The 22,957-nt window shown below is 43.5% G+C and overlaps 2 protein-coding genes across 2 annotated transcripts in view; one reads left to right on the top strand and one right to left on the bottom strand.

Annotated features, from left to right (window-relative positions):
- Nucleotides 1-22,957, bottom strand: part of rnf20 (ring finger protein 20, E3 ubiquitin protein ligase) — an 80,449-nt gene that overhangs the window by 18,943 nt on the left and 38,549 nt on the right. The gene's annotated exons all lie outside the window — the stretch shown is intronic.
- LOC141288947 (lysozyme g-like) lies at nucleotides 1,470-22,778 on the top strand. The gene is made up of 4 exons (XM_073821149.1): nucleotides 1,470-1,530; nucleotides 22,188-22,286; nucleotides 22,406-22,489; nucleotides 22,573-22,778. The coding sequence occupies exons 2-4, from the start codon at nucleotides 22,283-22,285 to the stop codon at nucleotides 22,776-22,778; spliced, it is 294 nt and encodes a 97-aa protein (XP_073677250.1). The 5' UTR covers nucleotides 1,470-1,530; nucleotides 22,188-22,282.

Genomic DNA, 22,957 nt, shown 5'->3' with positions numbered 1-22,957 from the left:
TATTTATGCATTTGTCTTGTTTAGGTATCATATTTTTATATTTTGTGAATAAATATGATGAGTGACAAAATTTGTGTGTAGTATCAATTATTAGGCCTACATAGGCTTATAAAATCGACGATGTCAGCAACGGTACAAGTAAGGTGAAATGTAAAAAAAAAAGTGCTGGTAATAAGATCAATATACAGATTTAATATAGCATGTAACATACCAGTTTGGACGTGGTAATTACGTTTTTAAAACGTTCGAAGGAGACATACAGACGTGATAAAAACGTTATAAAAACGTTTTTACAACGTTGTGAAAAAACGTATTTATAACGTTTAAAAAACCCGACATTTGTCATATTAAATACGTAGAAAAAAAAACGTTATCACAACCTTTTCACAACGTGAAAAAAACGTTTTTACAACGTTGTTGTGTTTGCTGGGCAGTGCGATCACTTTTTTTTTTTTTTTGTGAAAACAATCAAAAAAACATTTCTTAATTTTTGCTCATAAAGGTTGGAGTAATACATCATTCCGACCTGTGACGGGTCAACTTTTATTTTAGTGCACTCACAATATAAACAACTCGTTATGCGTTTATAAAATAAATAGGAAAACAGAAGATGCGCTTTCTGCCGTCTGGTCTTGAACAGCATCGCTTCACAATGAACATAGGAAGCATTAAATTACCACTTAAACGAATTAATTCAAATCGAAAATAGAAACTTTCATTATGTAATCTGTAAAGATGTAAAGATATTTCTATATAAAGGCACGTCCAAAGAAGAGATGGCCAGTAATTTTTTTCTTCATCTCCATTATTGATGAATGTCTAAAATATAAAAATAAGGAAATAAGGAAAAGCCTAAAACAGGCCCGTTTATATTTATTTTATAATTCTATTAAAATTATAATGTTATAGAATATACTATAAAATTATAATTATAATTACAAATTATACTGGCATAGGGTATATTAAAACTTTAATTATTAGCTGCTTATATTTTCAGATTTTTATGTTTTTCTGTTCTAAATATCTTAAAATTTAGAGGATTTGCTGCAACGCAATTTTGTCCGATATGCGAATTATTAGCCTACTAGTATTTTATCCATACAGCAAATGCTTTAAAACACCTTTAAAAAATACTTTATTGCATCCAGATGCTTTTAAAGAACTTTTCAATATACATGTTATCTTATATCTTAAATGTACTTGTATCTTAAATGTAAACCATGATTTCATTGTATTCCCTGTGTAATGAATCTCTTACTTAGCTACATTGTAGGTGCGTCTGAGCTTTGTTGTTTATGATATGATTTAAAAAAATCAAGAGTTGCGCACACTCAACAAAACTGACAAGACTCATTTGAACGCTTCTGATTAGACATTGCATTCCTAAACTCAACAGAATCGTGTGTGATTGGTTATAAGGCTAACCCAGCCTTACACACGCTCCGCCTATGGTATCTGCCCACTAAATAGCCGCCCTGCCCACCAGATGACCAGACAGTCTACAGAATTCAGTGCAGATCTACGTACTATGTAAGTAAGAGATTCATTTCCTACTTTTATTGATTAATTTATTCGCAGTTTGAATAACCATGGAAAGAAAGCGTTATGTTTTAATTAAATTGTGATCACATATTTTAATTGCCTAAAATAACGGGATTTTGATGTGCGTTTGTTATTAACAATAGGCTTTTAGCCTCATAAGTTTTTTACCCTCTGCCTGTCCTTATACACAATTAAACTAAATCAATTAGGCTACGGCTGTCACGATTCAGTGAAAATGAAATGAAAAGTGTCTATACTAAAGTGTAAAGTTTAAGTAAAAATTAAATAAAAATTGTGGATTAATACGGGTGTTTCCAGTAAACTGAAAAGTGAAAATGAAATTGTGAAAATGTATAGCCTAGACAGCTCCCCTGTCCAAATACCCACACTTTCGGTCTTTGCACTTGACTACTTAACTATATGACGCATTTCCTGTTTTTGTACCAAGTGTTTAAGTGAGCAGGAAAACAACAAGTGCAGGAAAACAACAAGTGTGTGTTTAACTTTTGATTACACCGTGTAGACAGCTTGATTGATGGATTACACTAACATTAGGCTACTTTTAGCTATTTTAGTTGGTTCACCCTCCACTTCAAATCATTTATTGTTTATTATTAAGTGCAGTCTAATTTTAATTATTTATGTGTTTGTTTATTTATTTGAAAATACTGTATTTCAGTATTGCAGACTGTACACATTACTTCATGTTTGTAATGGAGCTGCCTCAAAAGTTTGGGATCAGTAAGATTTTAATGGTTTTTAAAAAAACATTTCTTATGCTCATCAAGGCTGCGTTTATTTGATCAAAAAATACAGAAAAAACTATAATATTCTGAAATTATTATATTAAATGCCAGTGGAAAAGCAGGAGAGGTACATTCTCACAGCAGTACCACAAAAATACACATAAGAAAAAAAAAAAAAAACACTTGACTACAAAAAAAACTAATTGCTACAAGCAGAAAAATAGATTTAAAATACTTTCAGCAGAATGCCCCATCTTTTCCTCCCCCAGATTTAATCTAGACTGGCTTATATAACTTAGGACAAGTTTATTACCTCCAGACCACACCTCCTGGAGGGACATTACCACAAGACACTGCAGGGCCATTAACACAAAGCATCTTTAAATTATTTAACATAAGACCATTTACTTATTAAAAAAAAAAAAAAGATCCACATAATTCTTCAAATTATACCAAATATAACGCTCCGGTTACTCACGTAACCTCGGTTCCCTGAGATAATGGAACGAGCTGTGCATCGTCATTTTTGACAACGGCTTATGGGAAACTCCTGTTTACTCCGATACTGAAGCCTGATTTGTTAACGTTTGTGAAGTTGCTCAAACCAATGGCGCTTCAGCCGCCAAGAGGGGCGGAGCTGACTGCTATATAAGTCGGCAAAAAGCGCCGTTCCCTTATCTCAGGGAACCGAGGTTACGTGAGTAACCGGAGCATTCCCTACCAAAAGGTAACTCTCGTTGCATCGTAATTTTTGACGACTGCTTATGGGGAACGTATCCAGTCACGGCGTGCTAAAAGCAAGAACAGAACTAGTCTGCTCAGCGGTTCAGCTCAAGGACACTTATAGAGGGCCCAAAAAGGGCTGAGCTAACAAGAGACCCAAGGGTAACCTGAGGTCTGCTTAACATAACTCCACTCACCCAGCGGGTGGGAGGGGGGGGGGGGGGGGTAAAGAGAGAATTAAGCAGATAACACCCGCATCTGCAAAGCAGGAACATCCAGTTTGTAGAATCTAATAAAGGTAGACGGCGACGACCATCCGGCGGCTGCACAGGTCTCCCCAATAGAGATTCCGCTAGACCAGGAGTTCTCAACTCTGGCCCTCGAGGTCCATTTTCCTGCAGAGTTTAGCTCCAACCCTAATCAAACACACCTGAACAAGCTAATCAAGCTCTTCATCATTACTAGAAAGTTACAGGCAGGTGAGTATGATCAAGGTTGGAGGTAAACTCTGCAGGAAAGTGGACCTCGAGGGCCAGAGTTAAGAACCTCTGCGCTAGACCATGCCCGGGACGAGGCCATCCCTCTAGTGGATTGAGCCTTCACTCCTATAGGGCACTGTAAGTCAGCCGAGGCATAAGCCAAGGTTATCGCGTCAACAATCCAACGTGACAGTCTTTGCTTTGGAACTGGCAGCCCTTTAGAGCAGCCTCCAAAGTATACAAAAAGCTGTTCTGATTGCCTAAAAGATGCAGAACACTCAAAGTACACTCTCAGTGTCCTGACAGGACACAGCAAATTAGGACCCTGTTCGCCATCCGCTGTAGGGAGGGCCAGAAGGGATATGACCTGGGCTCTAAACGACGTTGAGAGCCACTTTGGTACATAGCCACTGCGTGGCTGGAAAATGACTAATGAATGTCATTAGGCCCAAACTCAAGACAGGCAGCACTGACAGACAGGGCTTGCAAATCACTCACTCTCTTGACCGACGCTAGCGCCAAAAGCAGAGCGGTTTTTAATGTCAGGCCCTCAAGCCGATCAATGCGAGCGGCCCAAACGGGGGCCCTTTGAGGGCTCTTAGGACTACAGATAAGTCCCACGTAGGCACAGTTTTAGGGCAAGGATTGTTCAACGGTCGAGCAGCTCTAAAGGATCTGTTTTCAAGTTAACATTCTAAACAGCCGTCGCATAAGGGTGCGATTCAGATGTATGAGATCGAGAAGTCTACCGTCCTTCTTTGGTATGAGGAAATACCGGCTGTAAAAACCTGTAAAAATCTGTTCGCTATGGGGACCATTTCCACGGCGCCCTTTGCAAGCATTGTCTGCACTTCGGCCCGAAGAACATGTGATTCGTTGTCCAGAATCAAAGTCTAAACGACACCTTTGAATACAGGTGGCCTGCGAGGGAACTGAAGCAAGTAGCCTTGTTCCACAGTCTTTGGAACCCAATCTGACACGCCGGGGATGGCTTTCCAAGCCAACAGCCAAGCGTCAAGGGGTTCTAATTTTATTGATGCTAGCTCGCCGCCTGTAGAGGGAGCGCTGGCATTCTTGAGTGTTTTTGGTAATGTCAGTACATGGCCCAACCGGGCACACTAAGTGTGTGAGTGTAGGGAGAGAAAAATTGCTCTTTATTGTAAGTGGGTCCGCTATCACTGCAGTAGTTTGAGGCACACGCTGCCTTGGCAGGAATCGCCTGGTTAGAAAACCTCCGCCACTCAGAAGTTTTCGAAGTGGCGGGGAATAAGTGCGAGCTCTCTTAAAGGGGATACCAGCACCTGTGAGAATCTTCCTCTTCCTCTTCCTCTCAGCACGCATATCAGGACGGCTTCTGAGACTCAGGTTCCAGCACTATGTGAGGGCGGGGACCTTGGCACTTTGGAAACGGATATTTCCTTGTCGTTCGGGGGCACTGTTGCAGGCCAGGCTCCGGTTTTGCGAGAGCTGAGGCTGCACTGGCTTTACAGGCTGCGGTGTGGACGGCGTCTTCGGGAGACTTGAAACAGTCGCCGCCACACTGGGGCATTTAGGCAGGAAGTGACGCAGTGCTTGTGACGTCTTCTGTGCCTCAGCGAAATGCTCTGTGAAACCGTCCACAGCGGGGCTGAACGGACCTTTTGGAGATACAGGAGAATTGAGGAAATCCATCTTCTCAGCGTCCCTGATCTCCGTCAAGTTCAGCCACAGGTGGCACTCCAGCACCACTAGGTTGGCCATTGCCTTCCCGACCGCTTGGGCTGTTGCCTTGGATGCATGCAAGGCGAGGCCTGTCGTGATGCGCAGCTCGCTGAAAGCACCCAACTCTCGGCCAGACTCGTCCATGTCGCAGAGAAAGTTGGCTTGAAAGACTTGGAGTACTGGCATAGTATGCAGGGCCAAGCCAGCCTGGCCGGCTGCTGCATAAGCACTGTTTGCAAGAGCTGACGTCATCCTGCAGGGCTTGAATGGCAGAACTGCAGCCTTCAGTCCTCTGCTCGCTGACTGGAGAAGATGTGCAGCTACCGCTTCTTCCAGAGGGGGTAATGAGAACATGAAGCCTCAACGAGCGCAGCCTGTGTGTGGGAAATCCCCAGACAGGCGATGCACTCGCTGTGACCATCCATTTCATGCAAAGGCTCTTTGCATGAACCACACTTGTGAAGCGACATTTGCAACAACGTGCTTGGAAATATGCTCAAATTTGCTATTTTTTCCTGGCCGGATAGCCGCAGGGGAGGCGGAGTCCACTGCAGGTGGCGAGTTCCACGGCGGGATAGCAGAGCGCTGAGCGGGCAGGTAAGCTTCTTAGGCTTCTTGCTTCTTCGGCTTCGGCTTCTTACAGCAGAGTCAGTGAAGAGATGTCTCATCGCTGAAGGAGAAGATTCTGATGAAATGGCACTTTTAGCCGACTTTTATTAGCAAAGCTTCACCCCTCTTGGCGGGTTAAAGCGCCATTGGTTTGTGCAACTTCACAAACGTTAACAAATCAGGCTTCAGTATTGGAGTAAACAGGAGTTTCTCATAAGCATTTACATTTACATTTACATTTATTCATTTAGCCGACGCTTTTATCCAAAGCGACTTACAATTGGGAATACAACAAGTGATTCATCCTAAGGAGGCAGATCAACATAGGAAGTGTTCAAAAATACCATATATCAGGCGTTGTTAGAAGAGTGCAGGCTAGAAGGAGAAGATCAAGAAAGAGAGGAAAAACAGGCTAGAAGGGAGGATCAAGAAGAGGATTTTTTTTTTTTTTTTTTTTTTTTATTATTGAGTCACATAGTGTCGAAAAAGATGGGTTTTCAGCAGTCGTTTGAAAGCTGTTAAGGAGTCTGCATTCCGGATAGGGGTGGGAAGATCATTCCACCAGGCAGGGACATTGAACGAGAATGTTCTGGACAGTGATTTAATACCTCTCTGTGGTGGTACAATGAGGCGTCTTTCACTAGAGGATCTCAGTCTTCTGGAAGGAGTGTAGATGTGTAGTAGTGAATGGAGGTAGGCAGGTGATGATCCGTTGGCTGTCCTATATGCCAGCATCAGTGTCTTGAATTTGATGCGTGCTGTAACCGGTAGCCAGTGCAGGGATATGAAGAGAGGTGTGACATGGGCCTTTTTGGGCTCGTTGAAGACCAGTCGTGCTGCTGCATTCTGAATCATTTGTAGAGGCTTGATTGTACATGCTGGAAGACCAGCTAAAAGAGCATTGCAGTAGTCCAGCCTGGAAATAACCAGGGCCTGGACGAGGAGTTGTGTAGCATGCTCTGTTAGGAAGGGCCTGATCTTTCTGATGTTGTACAATGCAAACCTGCAAGATCGAGCGGTCTTAGCTATGTGGTCTTTAAAAGTCAGTTGGTTGTCAAAGATAACACCCAGATTTCTGGCTGAAGTTGATGGGGTAATTGTTGATGAACCTAACTTGTAGAGAATTTTGGTTAGCTCAAAGAATTTAAGATGATCAATATATGTGTGTATATGTATGAGACTGTTCCTCTCATCACATATACACTGCAAACTCCACCAGGTCTTACGACCAATGAATAGGATGAAATGAGTTATTTAAAACATACATTTCAGTCAGGGAAAGTAGTTTAACTCACAGGAAATCGTGTATAATAATCGTCATTAAATATACGCAATTTCCAGTTTCTGATCAGTAACAGTAATAACGATATCGACTGGTTTCTTTGTCCAGCAAATTATTCAGTGATATCCATTACTCTGACGTTGGCCCGTCGTCACGGCAACGCGTTTTTACTAACCAGAACGGAGTTAAAACAATTGAACAGAATAGGGCTTAAGGTAGCAATATGAGATCGAAACAGTTTAAGTGACTTTGTAATGTAAGCATTCAGCACAGAGAATCATTATATGTGAATATATGGTTGTTTATTAAACTATTCTACTTACAAACGATCGCACATAGACAAACGTACATAAAACACAAATAGACAGAAAACGCGTGAGAGAGAGAGAGTAAGAGAGAGAGAGAGAGAGAGAGAGAGTAAGAGAGAGAGAGAGACAGAAAGTGAGTTTGCAAAGGGACAGGAATGAAACGGTTCTGAACATCCTGAAATCGTTTCTTTTATAAAACGCCTTAAACGCAGCTATCTACGTTTGTAGAAAGGACGGATACTTGCAAGCTTGTTGTTGTTGTGCATTGTTTCCGTTTATGTTCAGTTCAGAAAGTCCTTTCCAGTTCCTTGAGAGTATTGCAGGCCTCATCATCTCCTCCGCTAGGTGAGACACCCCCCCCCCCCCCCCCCCCCCATGGATCTGGGGGGAGGTGCGGGTGACGTGTCTTTGTGTCCCGAAGGCAAGAGCGCGAAAATGAGAGAGATGAGGGAAGGTTTATAAACCTGTAGGTCGTTCACGCCCACAGTTGGACCTTGACCAATCCGGTTGATCTGAGTTTTGGAGGGAAGATTGAAAGTCTTTGTCTCTCACAATGGGGTTTCGCATGTGGAAGCTGATTGGTTGTTTGGCCACAAAACTTTCAAAAGTTCAATAATACATATAAAGCAATGAGTTATTAAGATGCCACAAACATTAACATTTAGGGAATAATAAATGCTGCTCATAGACACCAAACATGATCTATGTATCTTCTCGTTTGACTGAGTGATTCTAAATGTGAGAGTCTTAGCATGCACAATAATTCACCTATTGCGGATTAATGTTTGAGGCCGACATACATAACAGAAACAACAATATAAGAAAAGGTAACACATTGATACGTGTACATTTCTATATAACTGTATGTGGGACTGCATGTCTGAATAAGGAAAGTCTATCTTTCCCTGCATTTCTGGTAGGAGTCTTATCTTGATGGTGGGGGGATGAGCTGGATAGTGAACAAAGGACTGGCTCATAGCACATAGGTGTTAATCATGGGGGAGAAGTCATTTAAGGAATATAACTAGTTATTTCATGTCTGATTGGCTCCATGCACTACATATCCCCTCTTTCGAACGTTGTTGTCCGTCCAACAGACAACAGCGAGCGACGTCAAAGGTGCGGAACAATCAGGCATGCACCCGGCACTCCTGGCTGGAAGAGAGAGGTGGCTCTCTGGAGGTTGGTGCTTCAAGGAGTGGCTGTGGTGCCGTGGTCGACGTTATCAGGTGTGATAATATAGACAGTGGCAAGGTATGGGTCCTCGAGCTTTGTGCAGCAGGTGTCGAGGCACTGTCACTTGTCATCCTGACCCAGGTTGGTCTGTGTCAGGTGGTTGTTATCTAGTATCTGTGGTCCCTGCAGTCTGGAATCGCTGGTTGGACTCTCACTTGTGAGAGGGCAGGTAGTTCCAGGGTTCGCAGAGAATTGTCGTAAAGATTTTGTAGTGTAAAGAAGTTTCCGATGGACCCGGTTAGGGTGCAGGAGGGCAGCAGGTGTCTGTTATCCCGCTGTTTTGCTCAAATGTCATCAGGCGTCTGATGTTGGGGGTGTCGACACTGACTTGAGCGGGTCTGAGTTGTGTTTGTAGGGGTTTTGCTGTTGGGCCTGTGGGCCCGTTGCTCCATTCAACATTGTCTGGCTGCTCCTGAGGTGTCGGCTGGTCTCATGGGATGCTTTTTCCTTTTAGGAAGTCTAATGCGGTGTTGCGTTGGGCAAGGAGTCAGAAGTTTACCTTTCAGTACTTCTCAGTGGAGTTTCATTCAAGGAGCTCTTTGTTAGCATCAGAAACTCTGTTCTGGAAAAGCAGGCGTGTCCAGCTGTCCTTGTGGGTGTCGGTTAATTTTGGTACTCGGAGACTTGCAGGTTCAGTTCATTTACCTCCTGTCTGAGGCCCTTGAGGGTGTGGGCCAAGGAGAAGACGATGCTGCTCAGCTCCTGGTTGTCCAGGCTGGATGTGAGTTGTCCATTTGTCGCGGTCCTGCTGTTCCTTTCTCTGCCATTGCAGGCCGTTGGCTGCTTTAGGCTGAAGGATGCCGTTCTCTGTACTCTGCTGAGTCTCCAGTTGGTCCTGGTGAGTGGCAGGGCTGGATGTCCGAGACACGCTGGTTCACAGTTCCTATTGTGAATCTCGCTGGCTGCGGCATGCTTTTGGCTTCCTGCGCTCTTTGGATGCAGGTGTCGCACTCGGGCATGTTTCACTGAAGTACTGGTGAGCAGTGTAGGTGGTGACACGGGTGGTCTCTTAGTTGACACGGGTGTCGTTTCTGGTGCCATCTGGTGGTAAACGTTCACAGATGTTTCTCGTCGACTGACTGCTTTGCATCGTAGAGAGGCTGTGTCGTTTGAAATCCGCTGGTTTCGAGCTGGCATCAAACTTAGCATATTCTGATGTCCTCTGTCACTGCATGCTTGGCAGTGCGCCACTTTTGCGTTGGTAGTGGCTTTGGTACTCTGGTGTATTCTGCACGGTGCATCTTGGGCATACATCAGCAATGACCCCCCTTTGTTCCTGGAAAGCTGGGAGCTGTGGCGGTGTTTGGTTATCAGGAACAAATGTGAGGATGTGTCATCTAGATGCGGCATGTGTGTGACATCACTGAGTTGTTTTCGGCTTAGTGCCTTAGTGTGGTCGGACAGTGCAAGGTTGAGTGTCAGCATTGGCAGAGGCTGCTTTAGCAGAGCTATTTTGTAGGTGGAGCCAGTGTGCATGGGTGTGATGCAGGCGGCGTAGCAGCGTGAGGGGTTTGCTTGTGGCTTAGAAGCGATGCTTGGGTTGGGTGGGTGGGTTTTTTGTTGTTGAAAACCTTAGGCAGCCACAAAATCCCTCAGTTTTTTCTGGGCCTTTCACTGTTTTTCCACGAATAGCATGTAAATGTTCTTATTGTGATGGCACTGCTTGTCTGGAACAGTTGTTGATGCTCGTCTGTTTCAAACTGAGTGGTGTTGTTTGAAACTGAGCTTAGCCTACTTTGAGTCTATGCAGGTTAGTAATTTTCAGAGGGAGTTCTTGCGACTTGCTGTGACACAAGGGTTGATCCGATTGCCGTCACTCGTGCTGTGATGTCAGGTGGCCCGGCTTAAGGTGTTGCAGTGGGACAGGCTTGTCGTTTTCCACTAGGTACCTGCTCTGGGCGTGTCTTGCCTCGCTCTTGGGTCTATGAGCACATGGGTTTGTGTGCGTGGGATCCTTGGTCTGCAGGCATTGACAGTTATAAACATCACACAGTGGTGGCAGGTCTCTGTGATTCCCTTTGTCTTCTGGTGTGCTTGGCACATCGCTGGATGGCTTGTGCAGCGCAGCTGTTGTCATCTGGGTGCTGGGCTCTGCTGAGAGCCTTGTACATGACATTAGTTCTGCATCATCGTCATATGTGGAGAGCAGCTTGGCACCATTTCTGAGTGGCCATTTTCCTTTAGGCTCTTCATGACGGAATTGTTTAAAGTCTTTGAAATACCTGAATGGTATGTACACTGCAAAAGATTACTTTTCAGAAAGGGGGTGTGGCTTCTAGAGTGGGCACTGCTTCACGTATTCCATTGAATGTGTGTGCAGCATTAGGGTTTTAGCCACACTGTGTTTTGAGCCGAACAGTGACCCCTTTTGGTGAATGCAGGTAGTTCGTTCGCCAGAGTGTAAACATCTGGGAGTAATCTTATCTAGCAAGGCTTTCTCGCAGTTGAGGGAGTATCGTAGGGCTGTGAGAAACAGGACGTAGCAGGTTTTGCATTGTCTATTCCAGGTTAAGTTCAGAGCACAGGTGTCCTCAGTGTTGGCCTGCACTGATCTCAGATCACTCCCACACAGTGATGTCGCTGCGTGTTCAGCTCCCATACACCACTGTATGTTTGTTCACCTTGGTCAGTCAGACGTCCCCCCTTGGCATGGGGCAGCTGGACAATCACTTTGCTAATCTTTATTGCCTTCTGGTGCTTGGCTGTTTTCCGGCGGTCTGTAGAGTCCGCTGAATCGAGCAATCGCTGTACGGAAGAAGGCTGTAGCATTTGGGTGGTGACTCACAGTGTGATGTGGATATCTGAGGGGAAAGATTTTCTGGCGTTGATGCCATCTTCCCTTGGTGCCTGTCGCGTTGTCTCACGTAGGCTCAGATGCTGGTCGTAGCAGTCGTGTTCTTAGCTGCTGTATTCAGTTTTGACAGTTTTGACTGCTGGGACAAATGGCTGGGGTCCTGTTAGCTGGAGGTGGAGCTAAGCAGATCTGTCTCGTGGTCACACTGGGCAATGTTCTTGCTTAAGAGTCAATGTTTTGCAGACAGGCGTGTGTTGTAGCCTACTGCAGTGTTCAGGAAGACAGCGTTTTGTGGTGACAGCTGTCAGATTCCCGGCCAGCTTGCTGGCGTGTGAGGTGTGAACAGTGGGCTGTTAGGCCCGGGAGAGATTTTGTGTTGAGCTCTCCTGTTTGTTCATATTGTTATCTGCAAGCATTTGAGTTCTTTAAGGTGTGCTGGGTTCAGCGCACTTTGTGTTTCTTTGCAGAGTCGTTACTTGAACTTCGGCGTAGGCTGCTTGCAGGAGGCCGTAAAAGGCTTTGGCCGTGGCATGAGTGCTGCTGTCTGCCTGGGTCCATTGTAAAGAGAGCTTCCGCTGTTTAGGAGTGTTCTCCTGTACTGCTCTCTGCGCTCAGTCTGTGGGGGTGTTGCAGGCGTGTCTTGAAGCTTTTCTCCTCTCTCCTCGTGTAGGTCCTTGTCCTCTTCATCCGCTATCTCTGAACATCCAGATGGTCTAGGCGGTTCTGCGCGCTGTCCTGGTTCCGTCGTGGGTGAAGCTTTCTCCGCTGCGGCTTTAGTCAGACGATCTTGTTGAGGGCGTGGTCACTGATGGTCCGGGCTGTAGATGAGTTGATTGGTTCTCTGCAGCCGTAGCTCTTGACTGGATCGTGATCCATTCGCCTGTGTGCGTGGTCGTCCGGCTGTTCTCCGCTCAGGGGCTGTAGTCACTAGACCCAGGGCAGGATGGTATCTTTGCCTTGTCTGGACTGGATGGCGAGACTGGATGGTGACATGTTGACACAAATAGAGAGGGAGAGACAAAGCACAACGAGCCAATGCAAGTCCGTACAGAACTAATGAGCTAAAATGTTGCTATGTGTTGGCGCACTTAACTGATGTCATCAGATGGTGACGCACTAAACGCTTATTATCCTAGCTGTAAAGAAGGGGTCAGATAGTTTGTGTGGGTAAACACAGGAAACTATGAGTAAACTTAATGATGAGCGATTAACTTTAGAGCTATTCAGTTCATCGGTGTAGTTACCAAAAGATTTCACTGATGTTCAGACAGGTTCAGTCTCTAATAGGGAGAAAAATAAAAACAAAATCCATCAGAAAGAGAGGTATAAAGGGTTAAAGCAAAAGAGAGAAAGTGAGCTGACTGCCAGCCCTGAGGTCAGTGACGGGGCCCACCGGGTGGGGGCGCTATGGAGTCGTCACACCTGGGAAATGGCAGAGCTGAGAGAGCAAAAGAGAGAAAGGCCCCCCTGGGATGGGCCGAATTACCCGGGGTAGTGAGAGTGCAACTTGATCGATTTGGTCAAAGTTTAAATTTAAATCAAGACTGTTTAATCAAAAATTTAAAATGAGCAAATACAATTATAATTGCTAAAGGGAGAGTTGAATCTAAGGCGGTGAAATAATTAAAATTAAATCACACACACAAAACAAAAAAAAAACATACATTATGTTAATTATCATTATGGTTTAAATAACAATAATTAATAATGTAACATCAAAAGGAAAAGAGAAGGGAGAGACTGACTGGGACTATCTATAAGCGTTGTTGCTCAAAGAAAAAAAAAAATAAATAAAATAAAATAAAATAAAATAATATGAAATCAGGCATAGGTATTGGAAGAGGTTTTAGACAGACTTCTATCTTTTAATAGAAGGAAATACCTTTTATGCGGGATTTCAGATTCCACCTTGTGTGGATTTGAACGCGCATCTAAGCGCAGTTACCATGGCCGACGCGTTATCGCGGGTGTATATTTCTTGTGTCCGTTTTACTGAACACAGGTACATATGTTTGCAAACTTTAACTTAATAGGATGCTTACACTATTAAAAGGTTGCTTAGTTACGATGCGTGCACCTTGATCTTGAGTCAGCCTGCTGACACAAGACTTGTGTGTGCTTTGCACAAAACAAATAAATAACACTCGATCGAGATTTGTACAGTAATAACGCGAAGTTGTTTACTATATTAAATCTATTCGATGAGCAAACGGGGTCAACCTAATCAGTTAGCTAAGCTGAGGTTTTAACCCAAAGGAGCAAGATAGCTGATTAGCATTGGAGTGCACATCAATGGCTAATCTATCTACACTCAAAATATAAAGATATGGCCTTTGTAAGGTGAAAGAGGAACATCGCTCAATCAACTTCTTCACGCAAAAATAGAGGTTTTCTTCGCTCAATTTAGGGTGGCTTTAAGACGCGCTATAAAAGATTGCTTCGTTTTATAGGGTCAATATATAAACTGCAGTTAAGTTACATCTTCAACAGCGGTTTAGTTTCTCTGTGCGAGAGGCTCAAACATCTGTGAAGGTGTTAAAGGTGGGCTTGGCCACACCGTTCTAACACACACACACACACACAAACAAAAGAGACGCGAGTCGCGAGCCGAGTTTGAATAAACAAGCATGCAGACACACAAACTATTCCTGAGCCGCTCACATCACATAGTTTAAAACTGCCCCGCATTCTAACGCCAATTAATGTAGAGAATTTTGGTTAGCTCAAAGAATTTAAGATGATCAATATATGTGTGTATATGTATGAGACTGTTCCTCTCATCACATATACACTGCAAACTCCACCAGGTCTTACGACCAATGAATAGGATGAAATGAGTTATTTAAAACATACATTTCAGTCAGGGAAAGTAGTTTAACTCACAGGAAATCGTGTATAATAATCGTCATTAAATATACGCAATTTCCAGTTTCTGATCAGTAACAGTAATAACAATATCGACTGGTTTCTTTGTCCAGCAAATTATTCAGTGATATCCATTACTCTGACGTTGGCCCGTCGTCACGGCAACGCGTTTTTACTAACCAGAACGGAGTTAAAACAATTGAACAGAATAGGGCTTAAGGTAGCAATATGAGATCGAAACAGTTTAAGTGACTTTGTAATGTAAGCATTCAGCACAGAGAATCATTATATGTGAATATATGGTTGTTTATTAAACTATTCTACTTACAAACGATCGCACATAGACAAACGTACATAAAACACAAATAGACAGAAAACGCGTGAGAGAGAGAGAGTAAGAGAGAGAGAGAGAGAGAGAGAGAGAGAGAGAGTAAGAGAGAGAGAGAGACAGAAAGTGAGTTTGCAAAGGGACAGGAATGAAACGGTTCTGAACATCCTGAAATCGTTTCTTTTATAAAACGCCTTAAACGCAGCTATCTACGTTTGTAGAAATGACGGATACTTGCAAGCTTGTTGTTGTTGTGCATTGTTTCCGTTTATGTTCAGTTCAGAAAGTCCTTTCCAGTTCCTTGAGAGTATTGCAGGCCTAATCATCTCCTCCGCTAGGTGAGACCCCCCCCCCCCCATGGATCTGGGGGGAGGTGCGGGTGACGTGTCTTTGTGTCCCGAAGGCAAGAGCGCGAAAATGAGAGAGATGAGGGAAGGTTTATGAACCTGTAGGTCGTTCACGCCCACAGTTGGACCTTGACCAATCCGGTTGATCTGAGTTTTGGAGGGAAGATTGAAAGTCTTTGTCTCTCACAATGGGGTTTCGCATGTGGAAGCTGATTGGTTGTTTGGCCACAAAACTTTCAAAAGTTCAATAATACATATAAAGCAATGAGTTATTAAGATGCCACAAACATTAACATTTAGGGAATAATAAATGCTGCTCATAGACACCAAACATGATCTATGTATCTTCTCGTTTGACTGAGTGATTCTAAATGTGAGAGTCTTAGCATGCACAATAATTCACCTATTGCGGATTAATGTTTGAGGCCGACATACATAACAGAAACAACAATATAAGAAAAGGTAACACATTGATACGTGTACATTTCTATATAACTGTATGTGGGACTGCATGTCTGAATAAGGAAAGTCTATCTTTCCCTGCATTTCTGGTAGGAGTCTTATCTTGATGGTGGGGGGATGAGCTGGATAGTGAACAAAGGACTGGCTCATAGCACATAGGTGTTAATCATGGGGGAGAAGTCATTTAAGGAATATAACTAGTTATTTCATGTCTGATTGGCTCCATGCACTACATAACTGGATGGAGAAGTCATGCTGTAGAGATGGAGTGGCAGGAAAGATAAGGAGTTCCGTCTTTGCTAGATTGAGCTGTAGATGGTGTTCCTTCATCCATGCAGAGATATCCGCCAGGCAACCTGAGATCCGTGCAGCTACCGATGGATCGTCTGGTTTGAATGAAAGATAGAGCTGTGTGTCATCAGCATAGCAATGGTAGGAGAAGCCATGTGCCTGTATGATGGGGCCCAGAGATGTAGTGTATATGGAGAAGAGGAGAGGTCCAAGAACTGAACCCTGAGGAACCCCAGTGACCAGTTGATGAGTTTTGGATACCTCGCCTCCCCAGGCCACTCTGAAAGACCTACCAGAGAGGTAGGATTTGAACCAGCGAAGTGAAGTCCCTGTAATGCCCAGCATTGAGAGGGTGGACAGGAGGATCTGGTGATTCACAGTGTCAAAAGCTGCAGATAGGTCCAGCAAGATGAGTACTGATGATTTGGACTCAGCTTTTGCCGTCCGCAAGGCTTCAGTGACAGACAGTAGCGCAGTCTCAGTTGAATGGCCGCTTCTGAACCCTGATTGGTTAGAGTCCAGTAGATTGTTCTGTGAGAGGAATAAGGATAGCTGGTTGAAAACAGCCCGTTCCAGTGTTTTTGCTATGAATGGAAGGAGAGAGACAGGTCTGTAGTTGTCTATGAGTGAAGAGTTAAGTGTAGGTTTTTTGAGCAGTGGGGTTACCCGGGCCTGCTTAAATGTAGTGGGAAAAGTGCCTGTGAGAAGAGATGTGTTGATGATGTGTGTGAGCGCCGGTAGGATTGTAGGGGAGATTGCTTGGAGAAGGTGTGAGGGGATAGGATCTAAAGGACATGTCGTCGGATGGCTGGAGAGGAAAAGTTTGGTTACTTCTGCCTCCGAGCAAGGACAGAAGGAGAAGTGGGGAGTTCCAGCCGTGATTGTGGTCAATTTTAGTTCCTGTATGTGTGGAGCTGAGAACTTATTATTGATCGATGTAGTTTTGTCTGTAAAAATTTTGAAAAGGTTGCGTGCGTCCGGAGAATTGTTGATCCTGTTGTGGAAGTATGAAGATTTGGCTGTATGTATTTGGGTAGCGAAAGATGAGAGCATAGACCGATACATACTGAGGTCGGATGGATCCTTAGATTTGTGCCATTTTCTCTCGGCTGCCCTAAGTTTGGAGCGATGCTCACGAAGAACATCGGATAACCAAGGGGTTGTCGGAGCAGATCGTGCTGGCCTGGAGGAGAGAGGGCATATAACATCTAGACAGGAGGTAAGAGTGGAGCATAAGGTGTCAGTTGCTGCATTAGTGTCCAGGGATGAGAAGTGAGTAGGAGAGGGAAGGGAGGAGGATACTAAAGAAGAAAGATGGGAGTGTGAGAGAGAGCGTAGGTTTCTTCTAAAAGTAACAGGTAGAGGGGTTGGGGGTGCACAAGTAGCAAGATGTAGGTCAAATGTAATGAAGAAGTGGTCAGAGATGTGTAGGGGTTTGACCGCAATGTTGTCTGAAATACAATTTCGCATGTAAATGAGATCAAGTTGGTTGCCAGATTTATGAGTGCATGTAGTGATAACACGTTGTAGATCAAATGAAGCTAGAAGTGAATGGAAGTCAGCAGCATAGGGTTTGTCAAGGTGAATGTTGAGGTCCCCAAAGACTAGAAGTGGGCTGCCATCCTCTGGAAACGAGGACAGCAGCCCATCCAGCTCTTCTAAGAAGATGCCAAGTTGAGTAGGAGGGCGGTAGATTACCACAATGTGGAGTTCGATAGGAGATGTTACAGTGATTGTATGAGATTCAAATGAACTATAATTGCATAGAGGAGAATGGGTTGAGTATTTCCAGTTGTTAGAAATAAGAAGTCCCGTCCCCCCGCCCCTTCCAGTGTGACGAGGGGTGTGAGAGAAGGAAAAGTTATTAGAGAGAGCAGCTGGGGTTGCAGAGTCTTCTGGACGAATCCAGGTCTCAGTCAAACCTAGAATGCTCAGACCAGATTGCACAGAAAATGCTGAAATGAAGTCAGTTTTGTTGACAGCTGACTGACAGTTCCAGAGTCCAACCGTGAAAGAGAAAGGTTCAGTGGAAGAAGTGTCGATAGGACGCAGGTTAGAAATATTGCGTCGACGTGTGCGTGTGATATTAGTGCGGTGTGAAGAGACCACCGGAATGAGTTGGAAACACATGATAGAGGAGGACAGAAAGAAGAGTGAAATAAAGGAGAGGAGTACTCAAGTGCGTTGTCGGTGTCGTTGCTCGGTTAAGTCGCGCAGGAAAAGTCGCAAGTCTTTACTCTCGTCGGTCTTCACGTGAGGAGGCTGAACGCTTCTGCTGATGCTTCAGCGTCAGCTGGTCTGACGCAGTTAAATAGACAACCAAACAGTGCTTCACTGATAAAGCTAGGGACGCCTCCTAGGCTCAGTCAGCCGCAAATGTCTCGCCCGCACGCAAAATGGCTCAATCGAAACTCAAAAAGCAACAGCTTCGCACTTGTAATAGCTCCAGAAGGGAACGATATGACAAAAACAAAAGCTTTCCTTGGTCATACGCTCAGTTATCAATTTTAATGATTGCAATAAAAACTAGAATTTAAAGCAAAAACAATCGCAGGACAAATAACAGAAGAACACTCCTTTTCTAACAGTCAATGGATGTAAATAAAACAAACGAATAACTAAATAGAACAACAGAGTGCTTTAAGAAGCAGCTCAAAATTAATATTAACGAATAAGTGAATAGAAACTACAGAGTGCGTTTTAGAAGCAGCTCAAAATTAATATTAACCAATAAGTAAATAGAAACTACAGAGTGCGTTTTAGAAGCAGCTCAAAATTAATATTAACCAATAAGTAAGTAAATAGAAACGCCAGAGTGCTTAAGAGAACAGCAGCTTAAAATTAATACTTAGGAATAAGTAATTAAACAGAAACGACAAAGTGCTTTTAGCAGCAACTCTAAGTAACGATCGCCTATCGAAATAGTATTAAAGTAGACACTTACGCGCCGTCGTTCTTTCTCGTCTGAGGACTGAACTCACTGAACTCACTTTAAGCAGTCGTCAAAAATGACGACGCAACGAGAGTTACCTTTCGATAGGGAACCAACATCACAAGACTTCTTCCCATATCCCAATCAGCAAAGATTCAGTTTCCTCCCCCACTAGTTGGCATGGTTTAACCCAACCCCAGAAAAGGGAGAGCCATTGTCCCGCCCCTTCCTTTGAGAGGTGACAAAAACAGGATATGGTGAGTAGACCACATGTTCGATTCACAATACTCAAACAAATGCAAACGTGAAAGAATAAAACAATTACAACCAGTCTCTGTGTGGTTAATGAGGAAAAAAGTTTCTGAAGGGAATTTTAGTAGACATTAAGTATTGCGATGACTTCTGATATGTGCACCTACCAGCAAGCAACACAAACACAATATCTTAAACTCTCTGTATTGTAAAGAAATGTTGGACGAAAATATGCTAAATTAAACATAATGAAAATGTAAGCCTAATAAACTGCATCAGAGTCAACAAAATCATAAATGCCAACAGTGTAGAAAAACAGAAATGTAAATGTTTCTTTTTCTAAAACTTCATACACTCCCACTACTACGGTGGTGATGATGTCTTAGTCCCCATCATCACATTAATACATTTTAAAATGTAATTTATTCCTGTGATACAAAGCTAAATTTTAGGCATCATTACTCCGGTCTTCAGTGTCACATGAACCTTCAGAAATCATTCTAATATGCTGATGTTGAAAAAAGTTGTGCTGCTTAATATTTTTTTTTAAACCTGTGATACTGTTTTCTGTGTATATAGTCTGTGTCTGGTCACACCCCAGTGTCCGTCGATAACGTTACATGTTCTTTGTTCAAGCTCCTGGTTTTTGTTTATTGTTTATTTTGTTTATATTTCCGCTTCATGGCTTTTCCTGGCATCTCATAAACATCCCCACCACTCAGTTTGTGACAGATCGACGGACCAAGACAAAAGATAAGTCGGGCTGAGGCAGCACTGAGGGGACTGCGGCAAGGCGGTCGATCGTTGGAGCGATATGTGGAGGAGTTCCTTGAGCTTTCAAATCTGGTAGGCTGGGCTGATGCTTCACTTGGCACTGTGTTTGTTTTGGGACTGGATGATGAGATTATCCGCTGCGATCTTCCAGCTAGTAAATTCCCCTTGATCGAGCTGGTCAATCTCATTCTGTTTTTAAATGGGTCTGATTTTGAAGTGGAAGAAATTCCAAATATATTTCAGTCTCATCTTCCAGTCCCCTTGCAAACACAGCACATCGTGCCGGCCTGCCCTAAGCCGGGACCCCCCACATACTGAGCCAACGGTTCGCACCACCAGCCCAGTCCCAAATCTCCAGTCATCCTCCAAAGCTCCGCCGCTGTCCTCAGCCCGATGCAGCCGGCCTCCTCCTCGCGTCTGCCGGTTGCTGCCCAGTGCTCAAGCCTGCCGGCTTCCTCTCTGTGTTCAAGCCCCCCAACGGCCAGGCCAGCGTCAGCTCTCAAGATGGCCGCCCCGTCAGAGTCTACAAGAAGATGGCTGCTACGCCAGAGTCTGCAAGCAAAATGGCCGCCATGCCAGAGTCTGCACGCAAGACGGTTGCCATGACAGAGTCTACACGCAAGATGGCTGCAGATGGCTCCAGAGCCTTCACCTCATCCAGCATACACTCCAGAGCCGGTGCCTCCTCCAGCGCGCCCTCCAGAGCCAACATTGCCCAAGTGGCCTCATGGACTGTTTGCTCGGCCATGGCTTCCTGAGCCCCCAGATCCGCCATGGCCTCCTGGACTGTTTACCTGGCCATGGCTTCCTGAGCCCCCAGATCCACCATGGCCTCCTGGACTGTTAACCCGGCCATGGCTTCCTGAGCCCCCAGATCCGCCATGGCCTCCTGGACTGTTAACCCGGCCATGGCCTCATGAACTGTTTTGTCCCTGATCCGCCCAGGATACCGCCCCTGTATCCTGTGTTCCCCTGTGTCCCTGCCTAGCGGTCTCCAGGGCGCCCACCCTCCCTCCCCTATGGATGTTATTAGGTGCGAGATGCGCCTTCGGGGAGGGGGGGGGGGTACTGTCAGTATTTTGTCCTGTTCTGTTCGGTCTTCCCAGTGTTTTTCCCCCTCTGTTTCTAGTGTTAAATGGTTTAGTCTTTGTCTTCCCCTTTTGGTTTGGCATTAGTTGGTTTAGTCTTGCCCATGTTTGTATTTCCCCCTTGTTAAACTGTTATCTCGTTTGTAACCACGCCCTGTTTCTGTGTACATAGCCTGTGTCTGATCACGCCCCAGTGTCCGTCGATAACGTTACATGTTCTTTGTTCAAGCTCATGATTTTTGTTTATTAAAGTGTTTGTTTTGTTTATATTTCTGCTTCCTGGCTTTTCCTGGCATCTCATCAACATCCCCACCACTCAGTTTGTGACATTTTCACAGTAAAAAACTTCCACCAATAAAAGGTTAAAAAGAACAGTATTTATTTAAAATATAAATGTTTTCTAACAATACACACTACTGTTCAAAAGTTTGGGCTTGGTAAATTTGTATTGTTTCTATTTTTGAAAAAAAAAATAGAATACTTTCATTCACCAATGATGTGTTAAAATAATAAAAAGTGATAGCATAGATTTACATTGTTAGAAAATATTTATATAATTAAAAAATACTGTTCTTTTTAACTTGTTTTTCATCAACAAATCCTCAAAAAATGAATCACAGGTTTCAAAAAAATATTTGTCAGCACAACTGTTTCCAACACTGATCATTCTAATAATAAATCAACATAAAATGATTTCTGAAGGATCGTGTGACACTTAAAGGTTGTATCAGCGATTTCTAGCCTAAAACATAAAGTGTCAATTTCAGCTGACCTTTCTTCACGATCCGCTCGCTGCCTGCCCCATAAATTGTCTGTGAAAAAACCGCGTCTCTCTGGTCAGCCTAGGGTCCGAGATATGCCAAAAAAACAATCGGCACTACCAACCTTTCCACACATAAACAAACAGTGTTCCAACCAATCAGCGTCAGGGGTTTGGTGTTGTGGACTTTCGCTCCGCCTCCCTCACATCCCAGCACCAGTAGGAAAGTCCACAACACCAAACCCCTGACGGGGATACAACCTTTAAGACTGAAGCAACAGCTGGTGAAAATTCAGCTTTGCATCACAGGAATAAATTATATTTTAAAGTATATTAAAATTAAAAAATATATTTTATATTGTAATAACATTTTGCAATATTACTGTTTTTTTCTGTATTTTTGATCAAATAAACACAGCCTTGATGAGCAAAAGAGATTATTTAAAAAACATTACAAGTCTTACTGAATCCAAACTTTTGAAACTTTTATATAAATAGCAAATATTTTCAAATAAAATATGTAGAGGGTAAACAGTTTACACAGTACTTCTATTTAGAGATTCAGAGATGTTTGTCAAATTTGATCAAGTTTTAGCTATTGGTGGCCATAACTAAGTCCTTTAATTTAATCAGAAAAGTTCTAACCTTTCCTTTTCTCCAAACTATAGTTGAAGAACATCTGAAAAAAAGAAAATTACTTCCTGATTTAGTGTCTCATCAAGCTCAGTGATTTACTCTTTCACAGCAGTTTTAAGTCAACATCATGGGTAAGTTATATAATATGATATTGTCAAATTTAGAAGCAATTTGTGATAGTGTAGCTCTGCTATATAAATATTCTGTATAAAATAATTTACTGACTTTATATTTTGCATGTTGTTTCTAGCATGCATTTATGGAAACATCATGAAAATAAACACCACCGGTGCATCACAGGAAACAGCAAATCAAGACAGATTAACCGTAAATGGTGAGAATGCATGACTACATACATATTATTTCAATAAATAGCAATATGTAATATAATTATAACAATGATTTTATCTTAAAAAGGTGTTGAAGCCTCCAGAAAACTGGCTGAGACTGATCTGGTCCGGATGAACAACTACAAAAGTGTGATCACCAAAGTTGGCAGAGCAAAGCAGATGGACCCAGCTGTGATTGCTGCCATCATATCCAGACAATCCAGAGCTGGAAATGTTCTGGAGGGTGGATGGGGTGATCATGGCAATGCCTTTGGCCTTATGCAGGTTGGTTAGAGGAACAGATCTACTCTGTTTCAAAATATAATAACATAAGAGAACACATGAGTAAATTTCAGGTATTGAGAATAAATCAAAGCTGACTCCTAATTGAAAATTGTCACAGATGTATCTTGCAAAAACAAGAAGCTGCAAGTGGTATCGTACATTAAATATTTCTAAATGTTCTTTTCATT

The sequence above is a fragment of the Garra rufa genome, chromosome 16, assembly GCF_049309525.1.
Source record: "Garra rufa chromosome 16, GarRuf1.0, whole genome shotgun sequence".
In the NCBI taxonomy this organism is placed as follows: Eukaryota; Metazoa; Chordata; class Actinopteri; order Cypriniformes; family Cyprinidae; genus Garra; species Garra rufa.
The sequence above is the reverse complement of the archived record's forward strand: the minus strand, read 5'-3'. Positions and strand labels throughout refer to the sequence as shown.